Source organism: Lepisosteus oculatus, chromosome 8 (genome assembly GCF_040954835.1).
Source record: "Lepisosteus oculatus isolate fLepOcu1 chromosome 8, fLepOcu1.hap2, whole genome shotgun sequence".
Classification (NCBI taxonomy): Eukaryota; Metazoa; Chordata; class Actinopteri; order Semionotiformes; family Lepisosteidae; genus Lepisosteus; species Lepisosteus oculatus.
The window spans coordinates 45250403-45264846 of record NC_090703.1 but is presented as its reverse complement, the minus strand read 5'-3'; the positions used below and the strand labels follow the sequence as shown (position 1 = coordinate 45264846).

Below are 14444 nucleotides of genomic sequence, written 5' to 3'. Positions count from 1 at the left end.
TGTTTCATGCCTTTTAGAAAAATCATGTCAATTTGTTGCTGTATATAGTACTAACTATATATTGTAGTTTTTGTCTGTATTTCTCTGTGCCTACCAGCAGCTATTTATCTTGATTGCTTTTCTTATAAGAAAGGTCGATATGACTGTATTGGGGTGTCATCCAGTTAAATAGACAGAGGTACAAACTCATAGTGGTGGAGATAATAGATATGCTGTGTGCTGTGGTTAATGTTGCCGAATCATGTTTAAGACTACTTTTGTGGTAAAAAAAAAGTGTAATAAAGTATTGTTTTGCCCCCATTAAAATAAAGCTTATAAAATTACCAAAAGTTAGATTAATTGATGTACAGATTCACCTAGTAGAACAAGTTCAGTCATTATTAATTCAATTAGTTACTCAGTTTGTTATTTACTTGTTTTCTAATGTATTAGGAGAATTATTTAGAAAATAAGAAAAAATATTTCTTTCCTCTATGCTGTCTATCATACTTAAAAAATGTGATATAGAAGTAGAAGTCTAATTAGAAATATATAATTAAATGTGTTTACTACCCACAAGCTATGGAGGTAGACATAGTGTAACAGCAATAGGATGAGTCTTTGAAAATATTGCTTGAAAATATTGTAATAAGGCAGAACCCATCATTAGCATGTAACACATTTACAAATCACACGAGAATCTGAGCAGATAACATCATTTGTTTATAAAACTAATTTGTATAAACAAGGATTCCTGGCACTTATTTGTATTAATTGATTTACATAATCATGAGCCTAGTAAAAAAAAACTGTACAGCGCAGTGTTGCTTGTACAAATTGTGTTATTTATGCACTGCAAATTGACCATGAAATTGCAATGTGTTGTCGTTCTTCCATCATTAATTTTGTAGGAGCTAAGGAACATGAAGAAAACATTAAATAATCTCTCTCCTTATGTATCTATAGAATATGTACAGTATATAGTATACAGTATGTGTTCACAAACCTATGATCAAATGCACACTTGTAGAATATTTTTTGTACAGGCCGAAACACATACTATTGCTTCATATACCTGCAAAGATAGAATAATACTTCAGGGATTCTGATATGAAGTCAAATCACAGTCACAATTGTTTTTGTTTTTTTTAAAACTACAGAGCAGCAAAGAAATGGGTAAAAGGCAACCTCTTAGGCTTGCATTTCATGAGCCTCATACTGTAAACAAACTTTTAAATAATACCTCTGGCTAACGTACTTAGCCATTATATTCATTAAATAAACAGAAGCGAGATAGAGTTTCCTTCTTTACTTGATTTAAAATCATTTTGTCCACAATTACATTGGAAACATTTGAACACACTTTGTAACACAGCGACTTCTTTTCCCATTGTTCTTGAAGATTCCGTCTCCGTCTTGTGCTCATCACGTTTCAGGGGGAGAAAGTACATTGAAAATTAGATTATCATACAAATGTAAATTGAAAGTGGAATACTACTGTGTCATAAATCGGTGTTAATTCACAGTTAGGATACAGACAATGTAATAAAATCTGCCTTTGGGAAAATCTATTAATTCTTTATAGGCTCTTAAAAGCTTCAGCATTACTCAATTTAATTCTTAAATAAACACTCTATTAACAATAATATAACAGTCATACATAAGGACTTTTAAGAACAGAGAAATGTATGATAATTGCTCGTTTTGTACAGTACAGTACAAACGTGTGACATAAACTCTTTTTAATCCTAATGTGCCTTAACTGAAACTCTTTAATACTTGATGGTTTTTAGTATTTTCATCAACAATCTTAATTGTAACATGATGCCTTTTAGTAAAATGAGAATAAAATGAGAAAATCAGTTTGGCATGTTGTATCCTCTTAGCCCTATGACAAGGAGAGCTCTCTCGTGTTACTTGGGGACCATGTATGGACGGCAGTTTTCATGTCTTTCCACAGATTCTAAATAGGATTCAAAATCAGGACTTTTTACTCAAGGACACTTGTTTTTTTTTATTCTTAAGCCCCTCCAGTGTAGCTTTGACCTTGGTGCTTTGGATCACCGTCATCCAGAAAGGTGAATTTCCGTCCCAGTTTTAGGTCTTTAGGAGACTGAAGCAGGTTTTCCTCTGATTTGCCTGCACTCTGCTCCATCCATTTTCCCCCTCAGTCTTGACAAGCTTCTTAGTCCCTGCTGGTGAGAAGCAGCCCCATAACATAATGCTGCCACCATCGTGCTAACAGTAGGGGTGGTGCTGACTGGGCAATGTGCTGTGTTCTTTGCACTAGATGTAAAAGTTTGCATTTAGAACAAAATGTTGTGATTTTGTTTGGTTTGACCACAAAACTAATTTTGTCACATTTTTCTTGTTTGTTTTCAGTGCTTTCAGTACCACTTAAATGTTTTGTTGCAAACTCCAAGCGGGATTCGGGACGTCTATTTTCAGGAGTGGCTTGCCATTCTGCCATATTGGCCAGCTTGAACCCATGGACATTTTCTCCTATCTCTCCATTTAACTCTGTAGTCAGGTTAACCTCACAGTGGAATCTCTCCTCTCCATTTCTAGCTACTCAGTTAGAAGGGACAGTCTGATCTAGGCAGTGTGTGAATACTATAACACACCTTCCACTTCTTGATGATCAACTCTGCCATGCAGGGATGTTCAATGTCTTTGAAATGTTTTATACCCTTCTCTCAATCTGTGCCTTTCTTCAACTTTATACCTGAGTTGTTCTGAAAGCTCCTTAGTCTTCATGTTTGTATCTTTTTTTGAAAATCAATAACTGGATGACCTTATAGAGAAAGATGGATTTATTCTGAAATCGTGTGAACCCTTTTATTGTTCACAGGAACAGAACACCCAGCTAATTGTGTGGCTTATTAATGTAATCTTGAGCACTTAAGTTAATGTAGGTTTGACACAGCAAAGGTTTTGAATTCATATTCAGTCATGACTTTTTCATTCTTCTTTCATATTCTCTATTTACTTTCTTTTATTTTTGCTTTGAATGTGTAGAGTAGGTGTAATATAAAAATGTTAATTGAGGCTCATGACTGCAAGTTTTAAAGCAACAAAATGTGAAAACTATGCAAGGGTCTGCATTCTTTTGCAAGGCACTGTAACTGATGTCCTAGTTAATTTTCAGTTGTTGGTACAGTATGGAGTTGGAAATAGGAAGGACATTAACTTGAGAATCGAATCATGATAAAAAATCATACTTAAGAAAATCTGATAAGACCTACCCTCTTCCAGGATGGCAGAAGATGCTACAGAAACATGAATAAGTGTCCATAGGCACATCTGGTCTAAATGGGGCATCATGAAACACAAAATATTCCTTTTGTTCATCACCCAGAACTGTTGTTTTTTTGTTTAACTTATACAACCTGCAATGCATAACATGGTTAACATTCTGCTGTATTTGTTTAAACAACAGTTACTTCTCTAGAGATCAAGTCACTGTTTAACATTCAGCAGCTCAAAATGCTTTTGTTTCCTAATTAATCTAATTCCTAGAAACCAAGAAAATTTTGGTCCCAATGCAGAATGCATACTGTTTAATTAAGCAGGCTAAGACAGCTGTGGTAATGTTCTAGAAAATATGACAATGTTTTCATTGATATGTAATAATACATTTTCTGTGGACTTCAACTTTTGGAGGCAAAGATATTATCCTAATCCTTATGGTGCCTGATATTGAGTTTTTTAGTTCCTTATGATGTAGGTTGGAAGTAATGAAGTAACTCAATGAAATATCAGATATGTCTTAAAACTTTTTTTTTTCCTTATGATATCTTAGGAAACATGATAAACATGATGCAGTTTATTAATCTCAGAATAATTAAGTAAACTTTGATTAGAAAACATTCTTCTAGGGTACACAAAAGTGATATTATTGTAATCCTGTTGTAGTGTAGTGTTCCATATGGTTTTTAGGAATAAGGGTTAGTGTTTAAAGACACAGCAATGTGGAGGTATGGTTTTGGGCTCTGAATTCAGAACTGTGAGGTTGCCACTTTTGTTGTACCCTTCAACAGGGCACCTAATAAGAACATAAGAAAGGTTAGAAAAGAGAGGAAGCCTTTTGTCCCATCTAGCCTGTTTGATAGTTAGTGGTTAATTGATTCAAGGATCTCATTGAGCCATTTCTTAAAAGTAGTCAATCAGAATTAGATAAATTGGGAATCAGCTTTAAAACCATGGCTGGGAAGCTTTTTATACTCCGATTACTCCAGTTCTAGTTTATGTCAGTTTAGATAAAAATTTCATTATTGATTCATTAAAGAAAACTGTGACCATGAAACGTTCAGTTCAAGAAGGTTGATTGGATGTACTTACTGTATAGCCCATGGGAATGTATGTGGTGTTTTAAATTTACTGTATATTATTTGCTATTTTGGCTTTTGTACTTATCTGTTAACAGCAAGATAAAATATTTAGATTTTTTTTTTAATGGAGAAAGGTTTGTTTTTTATTTGGTAACAGATGGCATATACATGTCTGTGTTGTGAATTCATGACCATTGACATCCCATACATCTGTGCATGAATAGTACAGGATGCAAAGAGGCCAAGTCAAAAGTTGTTAAAACTTTCTCTCTATCATCACACTGAGTTTAGAATCAGTCTTAGGTGGAAAAATAACCACTTTGGTGATTGATTCCCTTTCTCCATTTGCTTTTCAGTTTATATTGAAGATCTTGCAAGGAGTGTGGAGCAGAGCAGGAGACTTATCATTGTCCTAACACCAGAGTTTGTTGCCAAGCGAGGATGGAGTATCTTTCAGTTGGAAAATAGACTCCACAGCATGTTGGTGACTGGGGAAATCAAAGTCATCATGATTGAATGTACTGATCTCAAGGGAGTCATGAACTACCAGGAGGTGGAGGCCTTAAAGCACTCCATTAAAGTGCTCTCAGTGGTCAAGTGGAAGGGTCCTAATAGTAACCAGCTCAAATCCAAATTCTGGAAGCAGATACTGTATGAAATGCCTGCCAAGAAAAAGGAGACACTTTCCCATCGACAGGTCTTGGACTCTGGAGAGCAAGGCCTCTTTGGAGACCTCCAAACAGTTTCCACCATTGCGATGACGACCACATCTGCCTCGCTGGCCCCCGCCCACATGGAGATCCCTGACTTTAACCAGACAAACCACCCACAGATGAGACATTACTGCAGAGATTATGAGTATGAGTTATCTTCATCCCCTGTACCAATCACGGCCATGGGAAACAGGCATATGTATTGTAATATTCCAATGACAGTCCTCAATGGGCAGGTAGCACATAATAACTCTGGTAAAAAGAAGCCAGAAATCCACTTGAACAGTACATTTGTTCCACTATCTGCAAGGGAACTTACAAGTGATATTTGGTAGAGTGCACTGCTATAAATAGCCTCCATGGCTTCCTTTTATATCTGCATGAAGAATCATTAAAATGAACACAGATTTGACTTACAATGAACACAAGGAACAATTTCTGACTTTTTTTCTTGTTTGTTCATTTTTGAAATTTTGTTCGGGCATAAAAAAAAATGAGGGTAGCTCCAGAAATAACTTTCCTACTTGAATTTCTCCTTTTTGGGGAAAAGAGATTCACAGCCTTGTGTTAAACGTTCAAGGTGTTGTTATGTACAGTTTTCATATCTTTTAGACATAACAGTATAGACTGATTGATTTAATATTAGTTGTTTTCTTTTATTTGTGTGCGTGAGTGTGTGTGTGTGTATCTACCCACATTAAAAGGTTTCTTAGAAGGGATTTTGTAGGGGGAGGTATTCACTGTCTTTATGGCACAATTTGTAAAGAGGGGCTGCACGGGTTCTTGTGAGCTTTAAAAATAAAGTTTTATTTAAGTAAATAAACCATAACACAATTTGCAAAAAGAGATTTTCATTGTTTGAAGCTGATTCAGTTTAACAAATTGTTTGACTTTTGATGCTATTCATGGTTTCCTAAGACTTCTGTGAATTTTTGTGCTGTTTTTGATGGCTCATATCTCTAAAGACCAATCAAATTTTAGCCTGAATTATTCAAGGAAGTTTCCAGTTTTTATGGTGTATTCTGTGGATAAGATATACAGTATGGACAAAATTGACTGATTTGTATCATCTGGTACACTTTGCCTCATGTTCTTTTCAAACACTACCTTGAAGATTTCCAGGTGTTTAGGTACCAATTTGCTCATATGAAGCCAGGTGGAAACATTTATCCACACTTCAGGAAATCCATAAAGACAATGGATCATCTGTGGTGAAACAGCAGTAGATTAAACCTAATCTGTACATGGAATATGTCAGGAGTTTATATAATAATGGCTTTGTTTTCAATCAGATTCTATATACAATTCTAATAGTACAAAACAAAATACTGCGATACATTTATTTTTTGGTTTGTTTTTGTTTTCATTTAGTGTTATTTATTTGTTATTTGTAATTTATTTGTTAATAGATTTGTTATTGTCATGCATTCCAGTGCATCAAATGGTGTAAATCTTTCACTTCAATTCCTCCGCTAGGAATAAAGTGGTTCAGAAGACTGGAAAGATATTTATCCCGCTGTTTCTCCTAATTTGAACTGTATTTGTTGGACTGTATGAGTATTGTTTATTCAAGACGTAGTAAAAAGGAGCCAGACTTTTTGGGGATTTGATTTTCTTCTGATCTGAGTTTACATTTTAACTGTTTTTACAAATGTATCTCTCTCATTGTGTTTTCACACATAATGCTTAAGAGAAGAACTGTCCCCAGCTATTTACCCCAGATCATAAAGTGTCCAGTACAATTAAAGGTACAATAAGGAAAGGTACAATTTGGTAATGAACCATAAAAAAAAAACTTAGCTTCATTTGAAACGACTGAGAAAAACTGATATGTTTGTCACATGAAGAAAAATGTTTCCTTCTGCTCATTTTTATTTTACAGCAGTGTTTCTAAATTGTGTTTCTCACTCTTTTTCTCCATGTCAGATTTTCAGTATTTTTTCATTTATATAATGTCTAATGCTGAAGTATTCTTTCTTCCAATTATTTGTAAGTTGAAGTAGATTAAAATTCGTGTTTTGCAGTTAGGTTTTATGTTTGTTTTATAAAAGACTTTGAGTTTCCTAAGGCTGAATCAAGACTTTATCCTCCCGATATTGCCTTCATTCCTCGAGGCATTAAGAGTTAATACAACAGCAAATGTGTATTCAGTAATCATAGGAAAGAGCACCACCTAGTGTTTACTGCAGTTTCTTTATCCTAGGTCTTTACAGGGCTTCCATTCCTACATTATATAGGTACAGGTAGTGGACAGAAAAATGGAAACACCTGGTAAATGAGGGACAACAAGAAGCTTGAAAACAAGGGCTTCCACACAGGTGGGAGCTTAAACATTAGTTAAAGGAAATAACATTCTAGCACCTTAGGGTCATACTGTATATACTGTAAAAATGCTGGTCAGTCTTGGATGCCTATAACTGTGGCTTGCATGGCTGCAAAAGGCGACCACAGTGGTTTTAAAAGAGAGGATGTTGGGGTGCATGTGGCAGGAGCTTCAAGGAGTGATCAAGGCAGCTGAGCTTGTTCAACAGCGTCTAAGGTGATGACATCATAGAACTCCGAGGGAATGACATTATCAGTAGGCAGGCACACATACGCGAGGATTGTGCTATTCTTGCATTAGTTCACAGTGCAAGGCAAAACTGGAAATCAGCTGCAGCTCGGATAACTTAAAATTTCAACTGGGGACGAGCAGTGTTTTCCCAATGATGTTATCCATGTTATACAGTATGATGGCCTTCTTGGTCATCTGAACCCAACTGAGCATTTATGGGATATCCTGGAATGATATCCAGAACATTGTTTTTCACCTCAACTAGGCATGAATTAATTTAATTTCTCATGGAATAATGATATCACATCTCATTTACAGAATTCCAGGCGCTATGCCAAAGCACATATACAGTAGACCATATTGGAACAAGTAATAGGTTTATTCCATGCTGAAAAGAGAAGAAACACAACGTTTCGGCTGTGGAGCCCTACAGCTGAAATGTTGTGTTTTCTTTCTTCTTTATTTCTTCAGTATGGAATAAACCTATTACTTGTTCCTTTGCAGCCTATGCTTGCTGACGCAGCTACCCACCTGAACTACTGTAGACCATATCGGATGCTTGTGGTGACCCAAAACCCTGTTAAGTGACTTTACTGTACATACAGTAGGCGTTTCTATTTTTTTGTCCATTACCTGTACCCGAATGACTGTTTACTTCTCTATATTTTGCACTTGACTTCGAATCAAGTTCTTACAGAAACAAATAAAATGCGATTTTTATTCATGTCGAAAAATTGTGACTGGACAAAAAAATAAATTGTCAAACAAAATGTTATAAAATGTGTACTATATTGTTCAAAACTAATAGAAATGTCATTTGATTTAGTATTTTCTCTAATGGTTATTAATGCATGTTCAGGTCAACATTCGACAAGCAATATGAACTTGGAAGCAAGATAACATCTTGTTTAGAACTGTAATTTGTTTACCTGAAGATCATAAATAGAAATAAAGGCAGAGAGTGTGCAAAAAAACAAAAAGGATTTGAAAAAGTATGTTTGTTGAATCCTCTTAACTCTTTAACTATACTTGGAATAACTATATCAATGATCCTTGAAGTGAAGACCTTATTACTATATTCTAATGACTATAAATACAATTTCAGAAACATTACTTTTTTAAAAAAGAACTTCGAATCTTTGTACTCGTTCCTTTTTAATGTGTTTTTAACTTCTAAAATATCTTTTGGAATATTGAGTTTTGTTAACAAAAAACTGCATAGATCTGATAAATAAATATTGTTTATCCAATCAATAACCTACAGTACATTTTTCTAATTATGTATGCAGATCTTTCTGCTGCCAGTAGTTCATGAAGTTCCATAATTTTGTGTGTTTTCTTTTTCAGTCTTATACAGTAAACTGAATTATTTGTTTATTATATTTTATGTAAAACAAATTTAGGCCCTTGGAATTCCTCTATAATGTCATATGTTTGGCTTCTCTGTAATTGTAACCTGTAGCTTAATGCACAACAGGAAACTGTTAAATGCTCCCCTGAAGATGCCAAAAAGGACCACATAGCATTAACTTGAGAGTTAAATTAAAAATTAAAGATAGTGTTGCAATGCTCTCTTTAGAAATCCAGTTGTATTTGCGACACTGGTATGTTGCAGTCAAGAAAATGCAGACAATAAATTGAGACCATGTGATAATTTACTTCTTGTCTATCGAGAAAGGCTTTTGATGAATTAACAGTTAATCACTACATCATTCTAGAGATAGTTAATAACAAAAGGAGAAAAAGAATGTGTTTTAAAATCTAAGTATCAATTGGCTTGAAAACCTTGCCTACCATGCAGTTGTATGAAGAATATAAAGACAGTTTATCAGACAAAGTATGATAAATGTTTCTGAAGCAGCTTTTTTAAAGCTTTTATTTACTGAATCTTGCACTTACCAGTTTCCATCATGATGTACAGTATAAAACACATTTAGCACTGAAATACAAAATAGGGTTTGTACAAGCAATATCCAAAAGAAGGATGCATTTAGTGGCATGTTTTACTGTTTCTCTTTCATTTTGGGAAAACATTTCCAGTTTTTACAAGAAGTATAAGTTGAAATGGTCTGGCAAATTTGCTTTCACAGAGACAGCATGGTCTAGACTTCAGTTGCAGAAGTCTATACATAAAAAGCATCATCTATAAGTTAAAATATTAAATCATAAAATACATAGAAATTTACACTAATCAGATTGCTGATTCTTTTTTTCATAATATTTTTCATAGAATTCTGTAAAGTAGCCTCCAATAAAAAAAAACATTTTCTTTTATTTTTTTATTTAAACCTCCTGTTCATCTAGTACCTGTATGTACTGTACACATATCAAATAGTACAGATTAATCAAGTTCACAATAACTATTGTATGTGTGATGCTAAAGTCATGTCTACTGTATTTGTTTACATACATTTTAATCAAAATGACTGCAGTTTAACTGAGTATGCTACACCTTATTCAGACTTCAAACAACATGATCCTTGAAAGCAAACTCAAATCTCTGATAATTGGAACATTCTTTTTAAAAAACATTCTTAGATGTCCTAATTAGACCTACAACAACCATTCCTCGCATCAGGAATATAAGTATATCCTTCAAGTAGCTATCAAGAGGTCAATCTTCAACACTAAGTAAGCTTCTAAACTAGACATACTATATTTGCTGACATTTTGAGAATCTGTGAAGATGGAGCTAAATTAAATCCAGAAATGTTTTATGAAACATTTAACTAGTAGTTCACAAAAATGTTTTTGTCTACCTAAGAAGTCATTTTTACTCATAAAAATTAAATTACCATCATATTTAAACCGTAGTTTATTTTAAGTCCATCTGTTCTGATTAGAAGTTAATATTTTCAAAGCAAAGTGTTTCATAAGATAATATGGCATAATGAATCTTACATCTTACATTAACAAACTGCAGCAATAGGTGGAAACAAGTTAGCAATATGTTTTTGACATAAATGAAAAAAAAACCCACAATGTTCTTGTTCATTCCTTCATATTTAATTCTTGCAAGTGCAATGATAATCACATTCTTTTGATTTTAAAGTACAGTACAAAGAAAATACCATTTTCGTGTTTTATGGTACCTTGTTACCTTTCAGCAATGTAGTTCTAGAGATTTTTGGAAAATAACTATTTTTGTATTTAAGGAAGATGGGTTTTACCTTTATATCTATATACTGTAATCCTTCAGTTGAGCTGGCCTTACATTTATTTGTTTTTTCTTCATACAGTATTTCTTCCTTAGCAGTACTTGTAGGTTTAACTTGTCCTGGTATTCTATCAAATGTGTGCCATCTGGCATGCTGGTACTGAAAAAAAAAACTAACTTTTTCAAGACATCCTAAAAATATTGTTTTAAACATCTTTCCTACTGACTGAGGATTCTGGTGACCCAAGTTTTTGGTGTATGCTTGCTTGATTGATGGACTACAGTATTTGTGCAGTTCGGAGAAGCAATGAAACTTTGCACAGTTTTTTTTTCATAAGTGTTATTTCACAATAATGTATTTACACTGGCAATGTTGTTTAAATGCAAATTGTAACATAACACAAGCCAATAAAATGTCTGCATGAAATATAACCTGCCCTTTTCAACATGTGGCAACCTTTTGTCTGTCTTGTGTGCCTTGGGTCTACTTCTCCACCTGGAAATCCTTGTAATCCTTCTATATACAGTATCTACCATTTCAAGTAGGAGATTTAGTACATGGTTTCTATTCAAGAAAGAGGGTTTATTTATTTGTGTTTCCATTTGAATGAATCCATGCAGGCAAAATTAACCGTGCAACCATTCCTCATCACTTGAAAAGTCCAATAAATTGAAACCTATTGAAATAAGAATTACAAAACTTGCATACCAGATGCATAGATGGCCTGGAAGTTTTGTAACTTAAATCAATTACCATGATAATTGTCATCAATTAAATGATCTCCTTAGTTTTACAGTATATACCCTTTTATTACAATTTACCCATAAACACTGAGAAACTTTGTGGCCATAGGCACATCTGGAACGCCATTGAAAAGCTCAACTTGGGCTTAGGCAGGCTGTTATAATAATTGTTTAAAGCACAACTGGCCTACTGTAGCTAGTATTTGAACCCTGACTATTTTCTACCCCATAAACACATCCCCTTTACATAGTTATTTCATAATGAACCACTATCATTTTTGTCTTAATTTGCTCTATGCCAACCACGTGCAACTGGTTAATTAAATTGGAGTTTGCAGCCTCAGCATAACTTCTAAAAACTATTGGAGAGAAACAGGAAGGGTTATGATAAATAAAAATGTTGAATGTTATTAGTTTCTACTTACAGCAGCAACCCATTGTTGTCATGATCTATGTATATACTGTATAATAACACCTAATGAAACTAGGTCATTAATGGTGCTTTCTCAACTTTGCCTTATACTGTATAATGAATTTATAATTATGTAATAGTCCGAACTGTGCTTAGCTTGTTCATTCGCTCTATTTTTTGCCCCTGTCCCAGTTTGTTTTGGAAATGACATGTGTCTTTAAATAGCTGGGATATTCAGGGGTTCACTCACATGGGTTCAGGACTTCTAGGGCTTTCGGCAGGGAGACTGGAAAAAGAGAATTGTTAGACCAACACTTATGGAAATTAACTACATAAGCAACTGATTGACCTGAGAAACGTTAGAGACAAGTACACTAGTTCACATTCATGTAAATCCTGTTATATGTTAAACACAATGCAGCACCACACTTATTCATTGTCAAGGGACTGTTTTGAAGGTTTCAGTGTAGTACTTAGCCTATATAGTTTCCATGCAAATTAGTCTAGTATACTATGCCAGATGTAGGCTTAACAGTAGATACAATAGCATCTGTCCATGAACATGGTTGAAGTGGATCCAGAGCCTATCCCAGCAAGCAACAGGCGCAATGCAGGATACACCCTGGATGGGACGCCAGTTCATTGTAGGGTACACCAAGACAAAGACACACACACACCAGGGCCATTTTTTTTTAAATAACCTACCAGTGTGTCTTTACATAGTGGGAGGAAACCAGAATACCTGGAGGAAATCCACACAAACATGGGAGAACATATAAACTCCATGCAGATAGCACCCTAGGAATTGAACTTAGGGCCCCAGCTCTGTGAAGAAGCAATATTAGCATCACTTTGAGACCTGAAGCAGGCCTTTGCTGTGTTTGGTTGCAGAGATACAGTATAACAAAATGTTTGAGGGGAGAAAATTGAAATCGGCTCTGGAGGGCAGGACCAGTAGGAGGTTTAACTATTGCACCACTGTGCCAACCAATACCATCTGAGAAAAAAAAAGTGTTCTGAGCATTTTATATTAGAATTATTCATTCCAGTGTAATATTACCCTATGGTAATACATTATCCAAGCCTCTCTTCTTTTTCATTTTTCATTACAGATTTTTTTAAATATACTATTATAATTTTTTTAAATTAGTAACTAGGGGAGATTCTCATTCACAAAGTTTTAATTTCTTTAAATTTAATATTATTCATATATATCCATAATTACTCATCAAATAATTAATATAATACTTTTGAGAACATTTCCAGCACTAGGAGTGTTAAACATGTTAATATTCTTGCTATCAGGTAATCATCTTGTTCTATGCATAAAAGCAAATCTTCTGAGCAACTACTTCCAGGATAAAGTGATAATTATATGTACGCAGATATATGCTTTATATTTTAAAAAAATAAATATATTTAGTCATCACAATTAAAAGATGCATGTAGAAATGATAATAATGTCATTTGTGCATAGATTAAAGTTTGTGGTTGTTCCTTACATTCATCCCTAGGCTACAATTGCATTTTATTAAGGTAAAGCAGCGGTCTTCGCTGTGACCAGAGCTACTATACAAGTACTGCAGTTTGAGAACACATGAAAATCAGTGTCTTTGCGCACATGTGCGAATATATGAAATATGAAGTGTCTCACTTAGAAATTTTATTTTCTTAAGGGGGGCGGGCAACTTTTGTGCGTTTCCTCCGCGTTTTCCGGGTTTAACTGGATGCGAAGTTTCCTGTGTTTGTCGCACAGACCAGCTGCAGCAGCCATGGAGTGACACGCTATCAAACCGCTAACTTTTGCAAAACTTTCATTTTGTTTTATATTTTGTTCTTAAAACGACAGTCATCGAAGCACTAAAATGGCAAAAGATTGCACCGCTAAAAGTCTGGATAAAATAGATCTTTCCTCTCTGAGGGTGAGTACTGGATGGATTGTTTGAGATCTATAAGCAGACGTCTTTGTAAACGTTGTTTCAGTAATGTTATCTCTTGTCCATAACACATGAATCACACCTTCAAATTTTGTGTCAGCTGCGGGAACAGGACCTAGAGTTGTCCATTCTTCTTTTGTCACGATAATGAACCATTTAAATACGTGTGTTATCAGTTAATGTTTTCGCAAAAATAACGAGAAAGGCTGGTTCTTGATTGCGAATGACAGTTGTACTCTGAAGTATGGTATGCATTGACGGTTCTTCACTAAGTTCAGTTTTGGCTTTTCTTTGGAGCACAAGTTGTTAAATAATCTGGTTTAACTATTTGACTAATTTGATCGATCCAGATACTGTTTTAAAAAAGTGCAGAGTGGGCGTTAATGTTCAGGAGATGTTATGAAAATACTGTTCAGTAAAATTCTGTTCAGTACCCAAGCCCAGACAACGAGCACTTTAAACCCACAGAGGTCCCTACTGTGGTTGCAGCGCTGAAAATACCTTTCTGTCTCTTAGCTGTCAAAGATGCTTCAGAAATTGGGTGCTGCTAATTATTAGGGAGTCTTTAATTAAGCATAAAGACTAAGGGTAGAATTTATATTCAGCTGGGATTCAAG

General features: G+C 34.6%; 2 protein-coding genes across 9 annotated transcripts in view; both read left to right on the top strand.

Annotated features, from left to right (window-relative positions):
* Positions 1-11166, top strand: part of il1rapl2 (interleukin 1 receptor accessory protein-like 2) — a 295280-nt gene extending 284114 nt beyond the window's left edge. For all 3 annotated transcript variants that reach the window (XM_069193492.1, XM_069193493.1, XM_015351291.2), the window contains exon 11: positions 4667-11166. In XM_069193492.1, the coding sequence (XP_069049593.1) occupies positions 4667-5358 (692 nt within the window). In that variant the 3' untranslated portion in view covers positions 5359-11166. The remainder of the gene's footprint in view (positions 1-4666) is intronic.
* Positions 11167-13639: 2473 nt separating this feature from the next.
* si:zfos-2326c3.2 (mitogen-activated protein kinase kinase kinase kinase 4) overlaps positions 13640-14444 on the top strand; it is a 61334-nt gene continuing 60529 nt past the window's right edge. For all 6 annotated transcript variants that reach the window (XM_015351371.2, XM_015351369.2, XM_015351370.2 and 3 more), the window contains exon 1: positions 13640-13812. In XM_015351371.2, the coding sequence (XP_015206857.1) occupies positions 13756-13812 (57 nt within the window). In that variant the 5' untranslated portion in view covers positions 13640-13755. The remainder of the gene's footprint in view (positions 13813-14444) is intronic.